The following is a 20,462-nucleotide window of genomic DNA, read 5'->3' as shown; positions in this document are numbered from 1 at the left end:
CATTCGATTATTGTTTTATTGGAAAAACCGATTTTATTGAAAAGGGATTTGTTCATCCAGGTAAATAGATATCTAATAGAAATCTAATAGATTAGAAATTTCTTTTGTTATGAAAATTATTTGTAAATGGTAGTCATAATTGGGAAAGTATTTAGTTTCTGATTGGCTTTAACATTTTTGCATATTGTTCTAACTATACAAATACTGTTACTATCGAAATGGATATTAAAATTTTAGAATAACTGATCCCAAATATGTTATATTTAAAAAAAATCAATAAATATAAATATATGCTTCTTCCTCGTTCCCGAATCTCTTCTTCTTCGTTTATTTTCTTCTTGTACTACTCACAGGTGTGGGAGACACAGTTCTTCTTCTTATTTCTCTTCTATCTATTTTTTCTAATTCTCCGGTCTTTTCATAATTCTTCCATCTATTGGCAAGTTTTTGCATGCTGCGTTACCTGCTTTGACATTTCTTGGTCCATTTTTGCGTGTTAGCTTTCTTCTTGGAATTTTTGATAATATCGGTTCAAATTTTTTTTTAATCCTCCCTTCTTACTTGGTTCAAGTATTTAGTGTGTTGTGTATTGTTTTACTGTTCAACTATATTTTATGGCTAATTGGCTATGCCAAAGCCATTATACAATAAAAAAAACTATATTTTAATTTAGTTCAAAATGTATGTTTTTTTAATGTACAATTTTATTATTAAGGTAATACTTCGTCACGATTTTGTGACTTTTTCAGGAGAAAACTATAAATTTATTAGAATAAATTTATTTATAACACTCACTTTTATAATAGAGCTTTAATAAATAATCCACAACGAGTTTTATACAAAATTTAACAGATCAAATTGTCCGACTTTTCAAAACATTTCCGAACTTAAATGAATTAAATACAATCCACTTCTAAATTTAAGGATATTCTCAAAAAATAGAAGTTAAAACTCCAAATTCGTTAATGAGTAACATAATTTACCGAATAAATTGCAGTCAATGTCAAAATTGTTATGTATTGGTCAAAGTCAACAGTGGCTTAAACAACGTGTCGCCTTAGGGGACCACCACTTGAAGACAGGGCATAACTTATAAAAATCGACTTTTCCTTAAAACGGTACACATTAACAAAACTCCTGAATCTATCAATTATAAGACTGACACCAACCATTTAAGTAATATCTACTGCAACATACTAAACAATATATTGCATGATAGATCTTAACCTTAACCTAAATATCAGTATTACAATAACTGATTACATACCATCAATTACATTTTATAGATCAATTTAACATGTTCCTGATTCTTTCTCATTCCTCTACTATTAATTGCATCTTTCCACCTTATAATATCGATAATAATTGTTTACTCTAACTTATTCACTAAAAATTCTCCAATATAAGAATTCACTCTATAAAATATAATGTATTGCGGTTACCATAACTACTAAATAAATTATACTCAAACACATGTCATTTGGATATATTAACAAAATTTAAATGTTTACTATTTTATTATAGTTGTAAGTATTGAAATATTCACTTTGTTTACATCCAATAATTATTCTAATAAATTTACCGTTTTCTCCTGAAGAAGTCACAAAATCGTGACGAAATATTAAGACCTAAAACAAATAGTTTTATTTCCTACAGACCCATTGCTGATACTATAAATTATTATATATATATATATATATATATATATATATATATATATATATATATATATATATATGTATATATATATATATATATATATATATATATATATATATATATGTATATATATATATATATATGTATATATATATATATATATATATATATATATATATATGTATATATACATAAGAATTACTGGATATTAGTGACTGTCGATATAAACAAACAACACAGTTTATTAGGGTTTTAGTCAGAAAATTGGCCGGGATGTTAATGAAACACTCTTCTGACTTTTTGTCTAGCTTTCGGAATGGTTTTATTCCTTTTTCAAGACACTGTAATAAGAAAAATATGTAAATATTTATAAAATATCACAATTCTTCAGTGCAACTTACTAGTCGTTGAGATTTTTTGTAAAAGCATTGACACTCAACATTAATAACACACATATAAAATAAAATAATGGACAAAATACATTCTAAAATTTTTTAAAATTTAGGTACAGATAGTATAACTTAGTTGGTATCTTTTACTGGTGTGTTTTAACTCTGACACATAGAGAACAAAAAGAAAAAACCCTATGATTAAAAAGTAATCTAGATTAGATTACTAGAAAACTAGATTATAGTACTCTTGCCAATTTACATTTTTGATATTCCATTTTTCAACATTACAAGAGTATTGTATACTGTCAAGATTTGTTATTACAATCGGAAAGTGGTCACTATCATATAAATCACAAAGTACATCCCAATATAAGGTAGCAGATAATGCTGGATCACATATTGAAAGGTCTATGGCAGAGGATTTACCAGTAGAAATGTCAAAATGAGTATTTCTTTCATCGTTTAGTAGGTTTAACTGAAAATTTTCCAACACTATTTCGATTTTACGACCTAATGGAGTAATTTTTTTTATCCCCATATGTAATTATGTGCATTAAAATCTCCAACTATTAAACGAGGTGAAGGTATTTGTTTAATCAAATCTGAGATTTCATTATTGCTTGGGTTTTGTGTAGGTGGAATGTATATATTACATATATGTTCATTTTTAAAGGCCCTTTGATAGTAATTAAGACCGCTTCAAGTTGTGTATTGATTTGAAGAATTTCTACATCGATGGATGAATGGGTGTAAATTGCTACGTCACCACTAGCATGGTCTACATTTTCTCTATTTTTATATGTGCATGTGAAGTGTTTTAAATTATGAACTTTAGTATTTTTTAATTGAGTTTCCAGTAAACAAAGTATGTATGGAAGAAGTTTTTTAATTATTTGTTGTAATATCTCAAGGCGAGTGTAATACCCTCGTAGGTTCCACTGGATAATTGAGAAAGCCATTATAATATTATATCTTTTACAATTTCATTATCGGATTCGGTGTTAGTTTCTGATTGTACGGATTTAAGTATTTTGTTTCGATGTCTAGTACACCTATTTTTTGATTTCCTATTTGATAAATTTTCATGTAGTTGATTTAAAAGTTTCAATAGGTTTTCTAGATCATTTGTTACAATAATAATTAATAATATTGTTCTGAAGCTGTTTTCTTGTGGCATTTTAAAGTAATTCATATTTAAATGGGAATAAGCCACAATTAAAAGTTAAAGTACGTTTATTGACGTTTCAATTTCCACTTCGGAAATCGTTCTCAAAATACAAACATTAGTAAATTAAACAAATTTTGTTTTTTTGTTACTTGGTGAAAAATTCTTCTAATAATTTAATTTTATCTGACTCATTTATATTGACAATTCAGACATACATTATACATTTTAAAGTAGACGACTTTAAAATGATATTTCCAATATTGTTGAGTTGCGCTCCTGGGACGACTTTACTTCTGAGCGCTGTAAAATCCAGAGAAATTCACGAATTTTTTTACAAATTTATAGTAAAAATTACTCTCAAAAAAGCTCTATATAATATTGCTCTAATGTCATTTTATTGTAAAATGACCAGAAAAAAAGTTATAAGGCCCAAAAGAAAATTTATTATTGTTGTTTATAACATTTTTATTTTCAATTTTATGAATAAAGTAATACAAACAAAGTTGTAGAAAATTTAATTTCCTACAAATTATGTTTTATAAAATTTTAGGTAGGATTGCTAATCTACGAGATACAGCGCGAAAACCCTTTGCCCCTATTTTTCCAAGATGGCGGCGGGGGACAAGTGTGGCGACCCCACAAAATTAAACTTAAACTTGTACTAACCACCACCACACATACCACATACCACCATAGGTATAGTACACAGAATGATTACTATATTTAAAATATCATTAAGTGTGTAATAAATTATATATAAATATTATATTCAGTTCATTTGCCTTTAATAGAACAAAATGAAAATAAGCAGGCAACCACAAATACTGCGACCACTTCGACGTCATCGAAGCAGTGAACGAATTTGTACACCTGGTAGCGCTTCTTAACAATGTAACATTTTTTTTATAATTAAAATAGTAAATCATTTTTAATCCCTTTACCCCTGTTGCTGATACACCCATGGCCGTATCCGCAAATATATATGCAGGTGGGCTCTCTCACCCTTAGCAAATTTTATTGGAACATACCGACTATCACGGAGTTCTCAAAGTACGGATAGGTCGTACTCATCAAAAGAGGCCGAAGTAGAATATTTTATGGTAGAGCTTTGTTAACCTATTTCGGTTCCAGGTGGGTTCTTTTTGATAACTTTGGTGAACATAGTTGTAAAAGCTCTTTACAGTATCTTTCGGAAAGAACCTAATTTTAGGCAAGTTGTCAATTTTTAGGTGGAGGATATTCCACTTTTTTTGGAAGCTTGTTAAATTTTGAGATGAAGAAAAGGACTCTGGGCAGGACAGTCTTCGAGTAAAGATGCTTGCTTATCTTAGCGTTCTCTGTGAATTTTTTCTTTAAGTGTGTGTGTACACTTAAATCTTTGAAATATCTTAATCTAATACCATATTAGATTAAATATTGTTATAAAGTACCTTTAATTTGAATAATTTCAGTGCTTGATGCTAGTAGAGTATAGTAGAATCAGTGAAATAGTGCAGCAGTCATCGAGATTTATTGTAAGTTATCGTAATCATATTACCTTTAATTATCTGGGCGAATAATATTGTAATCATATTACCCAATCCTGGACGAATCTGCGTCAACCATTTCTTCATCTGTAGTTAAGGTTAACTACCGATTTATCAATTTAATTAAAAGAACATTTAATTCTTTCATACAAACTTTCAATTAGTTATTAAGAAATTCTCACAAATAATAATTACGAACATTCAATATTTAGTAAGAACAATTAATTAAACTAAAAACAGTGCGAGACAGACATTTAACTTACAACCAAATGCGGGTTGGTTTCATTTTATACTATAGAATTCTTGTAATCTTTTGAATTTAAATTTAATTAATTTTGTTTTATTTGTTATAATTGCTATACATTTTTAAATTTACTGTACCCGTTATCTCGAGATAAGCCCATAAATAGTGAAAAGAGATTTCTTTAATGACCTTTAGTTGAATTTTTTTTTTAAATACTACCAGGCTCTTCTCGCTGATAATTTAATTTTTGCATGATTTTATTATATTGTTTCTGTAAAGGTATTTCTTGATCATAATACTGTTTATTTCCATATGTATACAACCATTTATTAATTGATGGTGCATTTTTTTTACTTGTGTTTACATTCAGCCGCCTATTTATATGTGTTGGTGAATATATTGTTTTGTTTTATCCATGCATTTTATTTGTCGACTCCTAATAAGTTTCCTGATAAAATAATACCTCTGAATATTTGCTTATTACATTAAATTAATCTTATACCTTCGACCAGGAGAAAGATCAGGCTGATTAAGTTTCGTAGGGAAGTAGGTGGACGGAGTCCACCTAATATATGTATTATTTGTTTATGCAGTGTGTTGACAAAATTTATTTAATAATTAACTGTTGATATATTTCCTTGCATTTGGTCTCAGAATCTAAATATCTGTCCTTATCTCTTTCCGTTGCAAAGGTTTCTTAATTTTCCTCTTGAACCCCAAAAAGTTAAGTGGTTAAGTTGTTCTATCTTATCTTTGGTAATTTTACCCTTCTACCTTTTTGTTTATTTCTATATCTTTTCTAATATATCTTATCCTGTCCTATCTTTACTTATTTCGTCCGTTGGACCCATTCCCGGTTCCAAAAGCTAATTTCGAACCCACGACTCGCTCTGCACCAACCATTTGGGTGTCGTCCGCAGTGTCTCCATTGGTGACCTTTCTAGCACCATCCAAAAAAGGTTTCCGAGGTTACAACACTGAAAAGTGTTGTGATATGTTGTGGAATGTAATTTTAGATTCCCCATGTCCCTAATTACATCTTTATCAACGTCTGTTTTGCCTTGCAATTCTTAGAAGGCACAGATTAAAGCAGAAATCTGAATTTGGTTTCGACAATTAGTTTCCGAATTTATTATCAGATGTCGCTATTGCGTCCATATCGAAGCCATTTTAGTGTTGCTTCTACTACGACAGGAAAGATTGTTTTCACGTTCAGAACGTTTGTAAATAGCCGCTCCGAAGATTCCTTTTAGGATGAAATACGTATAAGCGGATATACAGGCGTACTATACGTGAAATCAAATCTTAACTGACTTTCTTTTTAAATCATTTACTTTTCAAGTGATTGGAATTATTAAATTTTAAAGCCACTGTTTGAGGCTCACTGATCAACGCTTAATTAGTTATCGGTCTTCATATTTGGCTATTAGTTTAATAGGTGTATTATAATAATGAATATTTTTATATTTTTTTACTGTCTTGTACTTATAGTGCGTATTTATAATGTAAATTCTTACTTAAAATTTACGTTTAAACCCTGCTTTGTATTTTGTAAAATAAATTATCCGTTAGGTATTTATATTATAAGTAAATAAATTATATATAAATAAATAACGATGAAAACGGATTTTTTTAATAAAATAAAATAAAATTTTTCAAGTAACTAACATACTCATGTTTAATTATGCATGTTGTTGAGGTCAGTTTAAAAAAAATTAAACAATAATGGCAATTAATAAAAATAATAGCATAATACCGAAATTGTTATATATAATATTATGTTTTAATTACTTTATGAGTAATTACAAATAATTTAAAAACAAAAAAATGTTACTAAATAAATCTTTATTTTGCGTATAATGAAAACTTGGTTTAAAGTGTTGGCCTATATATGTTCCGTACCAGTGGATAATCCGTCCGCAAGAATTTCCCCAACGGATCGATATTTTCCTTGACAACAGTGCTTTTGTCTAAAAATTCAATATAAACAACTCGAAGTGCGAGAGTTTAATGTGCAATGTACAATCACACTTCTTCCGTCTACAACAATTCATGTGTTAAAGTTCCACGAAATCCAATAATTGGGTTGCCTCTGCCAAGTTACGAACAAAATTACAAATATCTTAGTGAAAATCAAGATAGAGCACTGAATATTAATTTGATGGAAACGAAGAAATACTTGGACAAGGAAACAACCAAATCTTTCGTAGAATTTTTTACAAACATTCCCGATTACGACGAAATTCATCATCTTTCAAACAAAGAGTTTTACGAGAAACTTGAAAATTTAAGAGAAAAGAAAAAATTATTCGAAGAAAACTTACACAAAGAAATTAAATTCGATCCAAAAAATTCTGAAGCTATAGAAGAATATAAGAAGCAAAAACTTGGTGCAAACAAAAGTAAAGAAAAGAAGAAACCTGCCATCAAACCATCAAACAGAGCTACCAGAATTAAGGAAACATTAAATCCTATATTGACACCCGATATCGATTCAGAATTCTCCGACAGAGAAGAACGTAAAGAAAAGAAGAAATCATCACTAAAACCATACTTTAATCATCTAAGTAAGAATTTACATCCAGCAATAACTCCTGATTTAGATTCAGAGTATTCTGACAAGGATATTTTAAACAAACCTCCTTCCAGAAGATCAGTAAGAATAGAAACTCCCAGTGATAGATTTTCTAATGACGAAACTCCAGAACCATATTTCAGATCAAAGTCAAGAGCAAACATTTCCTCTAACAACTTTAAAAGAAGTGCAAGCCTTACCGGATGGGATGACTGGAGATCAAAATCTAGAACACAATTTTCATCGCTAGATTTGAAAACCAGAAATAATGGATATTCAGATTATAAATTTAAACCTAATAGCTCCTATTCTTCCCAAAATTTTAGAAGTGGAAATCTTACTGATTATGAAGACTTAAAATCAAGATCAGGTGGAAATTATTTAAAAAGTACTGGAAATATTTCTGATTATGAAGATTACAAGCCATTCAGTGATTTTAAAAATACTAAGGTAAATTGTGAAGATTTAAGTTTAAAATCAAAAACAAATTATGAAGCTATTAACAACAAATCGAAGAATTCAGAGCTCAAAAGTATCGATAACTGTGATGCCGATGGTTTAAGACCAAAGTCAAGAGCAAATGATCTTAAAACTTCAGGTAATCTTACTGATTGGGAGGATTTAAGCATAGAAAACTTAAATTTAAATTCAGTAAGCAACAGTCCGGAACCTTTGCAAACGAGAAGTGCTCCAACTTCTCCAGTGAAATCAAATCCTAAAAACGATTGGACTGGGGAAATTACAATCCCAAAACCATTTCAGATGACTGTCAGGTAATAAAATAATTTAAATTAGTATTAGAACGTTTTGTATCACTTTTCTTATACATAAATTATTCCAAATACAAATCATTCAAACAAATTTTTACATAATTTAATAGCAAGATATTTGGTGGTAGTGTACTAATATTTGTAATATATTTCAACTATTTTTTTGGGATTTCTCGAGTCCTGTATAAACACCCTTGTAATTTTCTGTCATAAAAACTGTACTTTCATGCATTTCCAAATCAAGTTTTGACACCTCTCATTTGCATTTTATGTTGCATTGTATGCGAAGTTTGTAGGGATAGTCATATTATTTTATAAATTCCTGTACAAAACTTAGACAAAGAGATGTTTATAATTTATCTGCTTTGAACTTCTTCTTCCTCTCAGAAGGTTGGTGGTCCCCATCATAGCGTTTCTAATCTTCTAAACCACATTCTTAGATTGTCTAGCCAGGAAACTCGTTTTCTACGTTAACTTCCTTATCCTCGTATTTTCCCCAGCATGATCTCCTGCAGAAGTTCGTAGCGCTCACCTCACATAACGTGGTTCAATTATTGCAACTTTTTAATTTTGATAATGTTTAGGACTTTTTGTTTCCTCGTCCTTTCCAATATTACTTAGATTGTAGCTCTGCCCACTCAGTTTAGTCTAAGCATTTTTCTAATAAGCTAACATTTTAGAAGCCTTCAATCGGCGATTGGAGAATCTTTTTTTAGCGTCCTTGCCTCCACTCCATACAACAGTACAGAAAACAGATAACACTTTTAAAGTAAACTCTTAATCAGATCAACAAATCTCTGTTACACAAAACATGTTTTTTAATATTGTTCTGAAGCTATTTTCTTGTGGCATTTTAAAAATTTATTTATTTAGTATGGAATCACTAACAGGAGAATTTTACTGTCATCATGGCATGTGTTTGTCTTTTTAAAGACGAATTACATGCTATGATCTTTTCTGACGGATATTCTCAAGTTAAAGTTGATTTCATGTAATCGAATGAACTATCTTACAAGTAAAGTCGTCCCAGGAACGCAACTCAACAATATTGGCAATATTATTTTAAAGTCGTCTACTTTAAAATGTATAATGTATGTCTGAATTGTCAATATAGATGAGTCAGATAAAATTAAATTATTAGAAGAATTTTTTCACTAACTAACAAAAAAACAAAATTTGTTTCATTTACTAATGTTTGTATTTTGAGAACGATTTCCGAAGTGGAAATTGAAACGTCAATAAACGTACTTTAACCTTTAATTGTGGCTTATTCCCATTTAAATAGTAAAACATGTTTTATTTTGGTAAATGCTTATCTTGCTTGTCCAATTCTTGATTTGATTTCTTCAATATAGTCGTTAATTATTGATCCCAAATATTTGTATTTTTGGACTTGTTTTATTTATTCTCCGTACATCATTAGGCCCTCTTGTCATCGTTGTGATTTAATGATTACCATAAATTCAGTATTCTTCGTATTCAGAGTTAGAACTCTTTCTTCACTGTGTTCCACAACTCGAGTTACTAGTTGCTGTAGATATTCGAGACATTCTGCTATTAGTATACTATCATTAGCGTATCTTAAATCATTAATAGGTTTTCCGTTCACCTTTGTGCTTTGTCCTTCTGGCGCTTCCTGGATAATTTCTTCAGAATACATATTATTGAATAGGATAGATGATAATATGCAACCTGGTCTCCATCTATCTATCCATCCATCCTATGGCTCTACGGTCCAATTCGAGCAATCCCTCAGCAATCCTCTTCATTCGTTATAGTCTGTAGCCATTCTCCTTCATCATCGACTGCCAAGGCGATTTCTTGCGTCCTCATCCACATCATTCTGCCATCGGTTTCTCTGTTGGTTGTTGAAGTTGGTTCTTTATAATATTAAATATTTCATATGGTTTACAGATTTTTGAGTCAACACCCAAGTTTCACATCCATAGCTTACCATCGCATCTGTCGGATTTTGGTCTTGTAGATTCGTATCTTAGTTCTTTGATGTACGTCTCGTGGTTTAAATATCATAGCATATCGGGTTCACAGCAAATTATGCCCTATTGGCTAGGATGATTCTTTTGCTACGCTCTGTATCGTCAATGTTACCTGTGTGATCAAAGGTAACATTGACGATACATGTGTCATCCTTTATGATGTTGACTCCTAAATAGATAGAGCTATCTTTCTGAGTTGTCTACTGTAACGTAGGGTCGTGTTGTTCCCCCCGATCGACTTTGTACTAGGATTTTAGTCTTTTTTGTGTTTATTGACAGACCTATTTGTTTAGCATGTGATTTTTATCTTTTACTCGAGCCGATTATACAACTAGGACACCCCCTGAAGTAACAGGTTTTGGGCTACACAATAAAACCATAAACTTAAGTGGGCGGTCTTCCCTTTAGGGGTGTTATAGGTATATAATTATAATAACAGAGCATAGTAATACTATCTAATAATATATATTTACAATGTAACAAAGGTACATACATATTTTTTTGTCACTTTTTTACGAAAAAATTATCTATCTGAATTTTAATGTAGATTAAAGTTTACCGTAGATTAAAGAAAATGGAAAATTATAAAAAAAGATTATAATTATATATTACAAGAATTTGATTAGTATCACGATCATTACAATCGATAAAATAAAACTATATAAATATAGATCTAATTGAAATGTTTCTTTAAGAAAGTGTTTCAAATAAAAATTTGAATAACGTTCTTGCAATTCTGGTAACATATTGTTCTGTTTAAAGCCTTCTACAACAATTGCACTTTCCATCGCAGTCGAAGTACCGCTATAATTTTGGTAACATACGTATTGAGTAATAGCATTTTTTGACGCACACACACAACAATACTTGTTTTTTACGCCGCAGTACAATAGCTTATAAGCCCTTTTTCCTATAATCCAAGCCACACCTGAATTGGTCGAAAATTTAGACTTAATTGATCTTCGTGCCCATGCACCATCAGCTATTACAGTAATAACAGCTTTGTTATCTTCTGGATCAACTTCACCCCTTTCTCGTGCTAGACTTTCTTCTTCTTTTCCAGCAGCTAACATTAATTCCATGACTGTATTATAAAAATTGTCCATGAGCTTCTCTTCTATTTACTGCAAAATATTTGGGTATTACACTGAGCTCATGTAAAGAAGAAAAGAGAAGAATTCTGATTAAAATACAAAAAAGATGTACTGGCTGATTGGACGAAATTCTACGTTGTTTCTATATAATACATTATTATTATATAAGCAAATAGTGAAACAATAGTATTGTTATAAAAAGAGAAGGAAAATGCCACAAATCAACAAAAAATATTTATATTCAAACGAAAATTAAATTAAATAATAGGTACCTCTACCTACTTACCACTGATCTACATACAATTTCGCCAATTGTTGTCGACTTTTTCGTGGGGCACATAAACGTCTTCGTGAACTACCCATTGTAAAAAGATATGAACACTCTGGTTTGTCAATAGTCTGAATCTGAATAAACTTCGTCCATTTAATAAGCACTAAATTCTCATTTTGGTTTCGACATTATTTATGACCCTATCAAGAAAGTGTATATAGTATATATTATAGTACATACCTCGTAGCTATAGTTTATTTTTATGAACGAGAGAGTAATTAGCATAATTTTAACTGGTAGCTCCGACCACTCCATGGGCGTGCTCAAGATTAATTGAAAAATTACTTTGAATAATTGTAAAAACTAAATGAATTATTTCAGTGTTATAAAGTGTTATGTGTATGTAAACATAAGTGACATCTTTTATCACACACTATATTAGAACTGACTGGCCTACATTAAAAAGGATTTTAAAAAATTCACATTTTTTTTAATTTTTAAAAATTACAAAAGAGAAAAAGAGTTTTTAAAACCGTCTAAGGTATGTTAAATAGATGAATAAAAATATTAATATAAAACTTACAGCTACTTGTTACAAATCCAAATCAGATTCAGAAGATGAACTTTCAGAACCAAGATTTATAATAACTGGCTCGATCATTTTATCAGTAATATTGTCCAGCTTCCACATTTTTTCCTCTTCTTTAATAGTGTGATTTACTGCCTTTTCCCAGTTTTCAGGTTTTACATTATTTACGGCCTCCAAAAACAACTGTTTAACATCATGAATTTTAAAAGTGGTATTTTTTCTTGAAACTTCACTCTTTATCTGTGCCCATACCAGTTCAATCGGGTTTAATTCACAATGATATGGTGGGGATCTAAGTACTGTCATTCCACGATTTTTGGCAATTTCATCAATTTCGTATTTTTTAAATTTTTCTTTATGAAGGGCACACAACGAATAAAGTTCCTTTCTTATAGATCCGGGATGGTACGTAATATTTTTTGAACTCAGTCAATTCTGCAAGTCTTTTTTTAACCACTTGGTTGTGAGCAGTCCTTCTATAAGTCTGGAGTGATAACTTGCATTATCCATTACTATTACACAGTTCTTAGGAAGAAGATCTATCATTTGTTCGAACCATTCTTGAAAGACATATGCGTTCATGTCTTCATAGTAGTCACCGGTACGAGTTGATTCAAAAGTTAATAAACCACCTTCAACAAAACCGTCTGAACTGCCAATGTGTACTATTATCAGCCTGCGTCCCTTTCCTGATAGTGGGTTTAAACCAGTAGATAAGTTATTTACAAAAGCGTGCCTTTGACTTGTAACAGTTTCATCCTGCCAAAATTTATTTGGTGTATGACCCTCGTTGATCCATGTTTCAACAAGATAAAATATTTTTCTTTTTTGGTTTCTCATTTCCTTTATGGTTCTTAGAAAATGTCTTCTCCATATGACAATATCGCTTCTTTCTAATAAAATAGACTTTCTGGGATTCTTTTTCCAGCGGAAGCCTGTTTCTTTTAAAAGTTTCCATAACGTACTTCGACTCATTTCTGGGTAATCCTTATCATCTCGAACTGAGACAAGAACTTTATCCAATGTTGAAAATTCTTGTCTAAAGAAGAATTCATGCACTTTCCGTCGAAGTCCTTCTTTAAAATGATATTCTATTTGAAATTTTGGTTTCCCTGGAAAATTACGTGGCATTTGAAAACTACCACATTTCTCTTCTTTAATAACTCTGTAAATCGTAGATTTCCCAACACCAAGTGTACTGCTAACTAACTCAACGGTCTCATCAACACTTTCACATAAACGTTTGTCTGTAAATGATTTAAAACAATTAAATATTAATGTTTTTTCATTAACTGTTAGAGGACCAATTTTTCGGCGTTTACACGGCACTGTCAAATTTTCCATAACACTAGTATACACAATAAACTGCACCTTGTAACTGAAGTACCTACTTTTAGTGAACTGTTAAGAATTTTGAATACGCCACTTGGACCTTCCTATATACAAAATGGAAAAACCCACTATCACATTTTCTGTGGAATAAGTTTAGAAGGTAATTATCTAGTCAATTACTGTCGTAGACTCCTGGAATTAAAGAATTAAATGTTTGATTGTTGAAACCCTTACTTCGTGGAATGCACTCATTTCAGATAAAATAAAACGTTTTATTTTATCTAAAGAATTAAACTTTATTTTGCAAATAGGTAGGTACTTATTAAACTTTTATTGGTTATATATAACCAATAAAATAAACATCTTACATTTCTTGCAAATTTATTAGTACCTGTTAACCTCCATCACTCCGACACTGGCAACCTTATTTAGGGATTAGTAACCCTCACAACTATTGTATTCTATTCTGCTCCAACCTTTATACCTGGTGGTCATACTCAATTTAAAATTGTTTTCCTATATACTTCTGTAAACTTGTTGACAAATATCTGTTTTTAATTGAGTCACCCGTATCAACAGTTTAGGGATTTGCATACATAATTTATTGTTTTATTACTCTCTCATACATAAAAATACACTATAAATATCGACAACAAGGACAGCCTGTGTTGACCGAGAGAGATAACTATTAACAGAGCTTCGAGATTTTCTTAAAAAAGTTTTAACAAAATAGTTGCTTTGTGTTGCACTTTATGTTAAAAATAAAAACAAATTCGGAAAGTGTGAAAAATTCTATAGTAACGTAATTTTTAAATTTAAGTTAATTTGAAACAAAAAAAAAATGAAAAAAAATATTGTTTAAACAATTTATTAATTTATAAAGAGTAGAATACACTAGAATTTTTTAAGACCTATCATATAAAAAAGAATTATCTCAATATCTGCCATAGATTTTTCTTTATTTTATTTAAACTTTTACATTGGAATTTAGCTATGCCTATAGAAAATGTCACACTGAGAGTGCAGTACGGGTAAGAGACGGCAATGCTTTTCTTATGGAGAATAAACGCGCAGGGTTGTCGGTTTTCTCCAGCTGTTGATTGCTCAATGTCTCACAGGACCGGCTTGGATAAAATGCATCTGTCGGCAGTACGAGTAAAATATTTTATATCATGTATACGTATACAGTAGAATAAAAAGGCATTGATGAGTTATTGACAACGAAAACTATGAATTTTGCATATAAAACGTCAACATGAGATATACAATTGAATCATATTCATAAGAGTAACATTTGAACACCTCTTTATAAGAACAACATACAATAACTGTAGTTTTAATGTTTTACATGAAATAGAAAAAACCTACATAATTTCTAGGAAAGAATTTGGAAACTTGGAAATGATATTATTTATAGATATTATATATAATATTCAAATTTCCAATTCTTTCATAGAAATTAGATTTTTTCTATTGTATATAAAATATTAAAAATACAGTTATGTTGTTTCTATAAATAGGTCTTCATTTCTTTTGTAAAACTTCTGCTACAAATTACCATCATTAACATAATCACCTAAATATGGCCATAAACTTGTTTGTCATAATTAGTATTTGATAAACTCCAAGCTTTCCCTATTTCACCCCCTACCCATCCTTAGGGTGAAAGTGCTTTTGGAAAACGAAACTACACTTCAAAATTTAGTCCGAGTTTCAACAGAGAGCATGGAGTCCCATAAGTTTAAATCCGGTGAATTATTTAACGGTTGCGCTAAACTCGTAGTGTTAAATGTGTTGTGTTTTTTACAAAATACGGAACAACTTAATGTAAGTGCTGCTGTAAGACGTACTTCGTTGATGACTGGTGTTAGCGAAAGAAGCATTTACAATTTCAAAAAAGAAAAAGAACAGAGTGGAACGTTGAAATCGCCAAAAAAACGTAAAAAACGAGTGTGTCAATCAAATTCTAGAATATTCACATATGACGAGCGTGTAAGAAGTATTCTACGGAGAATTGTTCATTGTGAATTTTTAATGAAAAATTTGCCGCCATTCTTAAAGCATATACATAACTTCATACAAGGTAATGAGAATATACAGCCGTTGTCTCTTTCTACTTTATATAGACTTCTGAAAGATATTGGATTTGTTTATAAGAAACGTGGCCGAAGAAGCATCATGGTGGAGCGAGAGGATATTATTCATTGGCGCCATAATTATTTGAGAACTATACGACGTTTGCGAAAAGACCATTGCAATATCATATATTTGGACGAATCGTGGGTTAATGTTGGTCAATCTATAAATTACGAATGGTGCAATACTACGATACAAAACAGTCGTGATGCTTTTCTCAAAGGTTTAAGTACTGGCTTAAAAGCACCTACTAAACGAGGTCCACGATATGTTTTATTGCATGCAGGTTTTTCAGGAGGTTTTCTTTCTGGCACACAGCGTGTTTTTCTGGCAAAGAAAAATGATGGCGACTATTACGATGAAATGGATGCCGCATATTTTGAGTCGTGGTTTAAGAAGACATTAATATCAAATTTACCAAATAATGGTCGCAGGAATGTCATTGTAATGGACAATGCATCGTACCACTCCCGTAAAGAGATATTCCCTAACAATTCCTGGAATAAAGCTACAATCAAGGAATGGCTAGTGAAAAAAGACATTTTTTTCGAGGAGTGTTATTTGAAATCCGAGCTATTAGAAGCAGCGCGTGCTTTTAAAGATCAATACGATAAGTATCATCTTGATGAGTATGCTTCACAACATAATGTTTATATTTTAAGGCTTCCTCCATATCACTGCGAATTGAATCCTATAGAAATGGTGTGGAACCAAGTTAAGCGATATGTAGGTACCCATAATATCACTTTTAAAAACGACTAGGTACGCCAGTTGATCGACGACGGTTTCGCACGCGTCACAGAGCAAAATTGGCGCAATTATGTCACTCATGTTGTTGAGAAAACGGAAACTGAGATGTGGACTGCGGACAACCTGCAAGATGACGTAGACCAATTGATAATACACGCGAACACAGGGGAGTGTAGCGAAAGCGAATCCGACATCTCGGATGTAGAGGACGACTTTAGTAAAATTAATTGAATATCTGTGAGTAACCTCAATTATTTTACACTGTATAACCAATAAAATGCATTTACCAGTCCAATCAGAGTATGGGCTTTTCGGATATTGGGCTGGGTGCACGGAAATCCAGTCCCCGGAGGTTCCACCCTGTATATTTATAGCTATCAAGAAATGTAATTTAAAATATATTTGTTAGTTTAATAAAGTATAAATATAATATAATGTTAAATAACTTACACTATAAACCTTATACCTGCTCATCTGGTCAAGTGTGGGCAAGGAAAACCATTATCCCATATGGAATAACACAAGGTTTCGCTGAAAACTACCAGGTTGCTATGCCATGGAACTAGGTAAACTTATGTTGTGTGTGAAAAATGCGAGACTGCATTATGTTTTAACAAGGACAAAAATTGCACTTCAGATTTCCACAAAAAAAAATTTCATAGGTGTTAAAATTTCGCAATGATTCAAGTGCGCAACTTGTTTTTTTAATAACATCGCCGGGATTAAAAAATGTGCAAAGCTTTTTCGATATTCCCGTTCCTGATAATTTTTCACATATTTACAAAAGAAAAAGTTTTTCTTGGATATTGGGTTGGGTGCACGGAAATCGAGTTACCGGAGGTTCCACCCGGTATATTTATAGCTATCAAGAAATGTAATTTAAAATACATTTGTTAGTTTAATAAAGTATACAGTTTTATAATAAAATTCTCGCTAAAAACTTAAGGTCTTTTTATTCAAATTCATGCCTCTTATTTGGCTACTTGAAGGCAATTATTTTATCAATATATTATTTTATAATAAATAACAGAGCCCGGCGTAGAGATCTGGGTACGGTTCTGTGACTACCACTTGGACCTGTTTGTATCGCCAAGCACAAGGCGTGAAATCCGGCAATTGTGCATTCCTATGTTAGCCGTACTGCACTCTTGGTGTGACATTTTCTATAGAATAGCGAGGACCTTCCTTAAGTTCCGTTGTTAGTTTTTCAGGCGCAACTGAAGATGCCTTCGAATTAAAAATTTTATTACTCTTTTTTATTAGTTACCCAAATTAAAAATGAGGTATTACCTCTTTAAACTTCATCGATTTACTTGAAATTTTGTCAGGAGTTGTAAAATAATAACAAAAATTGTATAGTGCCGATATCTGCTTTTACCCTAGCGATGAATATCACCCCTTGTCAGAGGTGTAGAGATGACGTCAAAATCTCAGAAATCGATACCTAGATAATCAAATTCAAAGCAACAAAAGTTTTTTTGTGAACCCAATAATTTTCCAGTTATTCCAAATTGAAAATGTTCAAAAAAACATGGAATTGAACAGTTTTTCGCGAATACTTGAAAAATATTACGTTGTATGAAAAAACTTTCTATCAAAAATGAAATTTAAAAAAATATAAAATAATAATATAAAAAAAAAAGAAATTCATTTTCTTTATTGTTGTAAATGCAATATAAAGTATTTGTAGCTCCGTGAAACCGATTTTTTCTTGCTAAATATTTATTTGAAGTCGTTAAATAATTCGAAAAAAAAGCAATTTATCAGTGAAAGCTTACACAATATTTTTAAGTGCTGAAATATACGTTTAAAATAAACTTTTACAAAGTCTTTAGGACAAAATTGAAAAATTTATGATGGAAATAAGATGAGCCTCACTAATTTTTTAAGAAAAAATTAGCTATAAGTAAAAGTGACGTCATTACCAATACCTAAAACTAAAACTTATCGTAGTTTTTCAATAAATAATTTTATTTATACCACAGTAGTATGTTCCAGAAGTTTGAATATTTTAGAAATCATAAATTTACAAAAAAAGTTGTTTAAAAAAATCGGTTGCCTGTAAAGTCGGTTTTACGGGCGAAGATTTTACGTGATAACGTGTTTTTCTCGGTAGAATATTTATTGATATGAATATTATTAAATTGCACAATAGGAACAAGGAATTGCCGCTATAAACTCAGTTTCTCAACTTTTGTGTCAATCTAACAATTAATCAATCAATCATAGTTTACGATAATGAAATATTAGTGTACAATTATTTACCTTTATTGTTGTAGTTGTTGTAAATGACGAATCTACTCACGAATTAAAGACAAATCTCACGATCTCACGATGAAGGTCTTACATCTTACGATTTTTAAATTTTTTTTAAATTTCAAGTGTTTCTAATAAAATGCATGGGAGGAAATCAGCTTTTTTTAGATTGTCACCTTGAAATATCCATAAATTGACTGTATTTTTGTATCAAAGTGGGCTACTCCAATTAACTCAATTAATATACACAAAATAATATAAACAAAGCTTAAAAGGTTCTTTATGCTTTGAAAGTGGTTTATAAACAACTGAATTGTAATGTATATTTTACCGCCTTTAATAAATATGAAGTATAGACTAAATTTTGTGTAAAGAACAAACATTCAACAGACCTAATAGTAAAAACATATTGATTTAAGTGTGAATTTGAGATAATGTGCTGACAAAATGTTAAATCCTAAGAAAACAAAATTATGTTTTTATGTATATTCATTATACTTAATACTCTTGGGTAAAATACCTCATATCATATATGTTTTTAGACACAGTTAATAATTTTCATTGAAGTTTAAACTATAAATTATGTTTACAATCATTGCTCAATATTAAATGGATAAATCCATAGCAATATTATAAAAGAATATAGGTCCCTAGGTAATTTCCTAAAATTATATCTGATACTGGTGGTTCCCCCTAAAATAGGACACTGTAAGCACTCCACATTTTCACTACAGACACAGCTGACGATACTTTCAACGATTTTCAACTTTAGCGATTCAACGCGCCTAATTCTCTAGTGCCGCGCGCAGCGGACCGATCATGTTTGAGTGGGAGAGAGACGCAAGGCATTCGCCGGTCCGGCGGGCCTCTCTCTCGTTCGGTGACTCACTGTAACAGACGTGAGCGGGCGTTACACTTTTTCTTAAATGACTCCGAGCCACAACCTAATTTAAGACGTTGTCACGTCAAAATTTGGAAGTTGAATTCTATGAATATTAGGCTTATATAAGTATATCTAGGATAAAATAATATGTCGTCTTTTGGAAGGTTTTAAATTTCGAATTTTTAATGTTTTTAATTTTAGAATTTAATCTAAATTTATTTCTAAATTTATTAAAAACTGCGGAAATACATAAATTATTCGCAGTAATAATAATAAAGTGTATTAAGATACCACAGAAAGTTCAGAATAAGTTTATTTTTGATAACAATGTTTTTTCTTTCATACAATGTAAAATTTTTTAGTTACAGTTAAAAACTATTTGGTTTTTTTTTTGGACATTTTTAATTACAAATAACTCGAAAAGTATTGCGTTAAAAGGGGGTTATTGGGGTAAAAGCAAAGCAAATCGTCACTATACAACTTTTGTTATATGTTTATGTTCATAATCCTACCCATACTGATACGCCTATACAAAATTAATTATTCCATCCAACACAACATAAATACAAATATTACAAAGATGTTACAAAGATTAATAAAAATTCCGATGTCAAAATACAACTTTGAGATAGAATTAAATATCATTAAGCAAATAGCAGTAAATAGTGAGTACAACAAACAAACAATTAATACAATTTTAAATCAAAAACTACATAAGAAAGCTCTGAAATTAGTATTTTCACCACCAGAGAAAAAACTCAGTACCTTCTGCTCGATTACGTATACAGGCAAGACATCAACAAAATTTGCCAAACACATA

At 30.7% G+C, this 20,462-nt stretch overlaps 2 protein-coding genes across 2 annotated transcripts in view; one reads left to right on the top strand and one right to left on the bottom strand.

Moving 5' to 3' along the window:
- Positions 1–20,462, bottom strand: part of LOC140443422 (uncharacterized) — a 183,830-nt gene that overhangs the window by 12,097 nt on the left and 151,271 nt on the right. The window lies entirely within an intron of this gene.
- The window catches only part of LOC140443110 (uncharacterized), a 50,019-nt gene continuing 36,563 nt past the window's right edge, over positions 7,007–20,462 (top strand). The window contains exon 1 of the mRNA XM_072534190.1: positions 7,007–8,337. Within this exon, the coding sequence (XP_072390291.1) occupies positions 7,007–8,337 (1,331 nt within the window). The remainder of the gene's footprint in view (positions 8,338–20,462) is intronic.

The sequence above is a fragment of the Diabrotica undecimpunctata genome, chromosome 6 (assembly GCF_040954645.1).
Source record: "Diabrotica undecimpunctata isolate CICGRU chromosome 6, icDiaUnde3, whole genome shotgun sequence".
In the NCBI taxonomy this organism is placed as follows: domain Eukaryota; kingdom Metazoa; phylum Arthropoda; class Insecta; order Coleoptera; family Chrysomelidae; genus Diabrotica; species Diabrotica undecimpunctata.
Note: the sequence above shows the minus strand (reverse complement) of the source record. Positions and strands in the feature narration are given on the sequence as shown.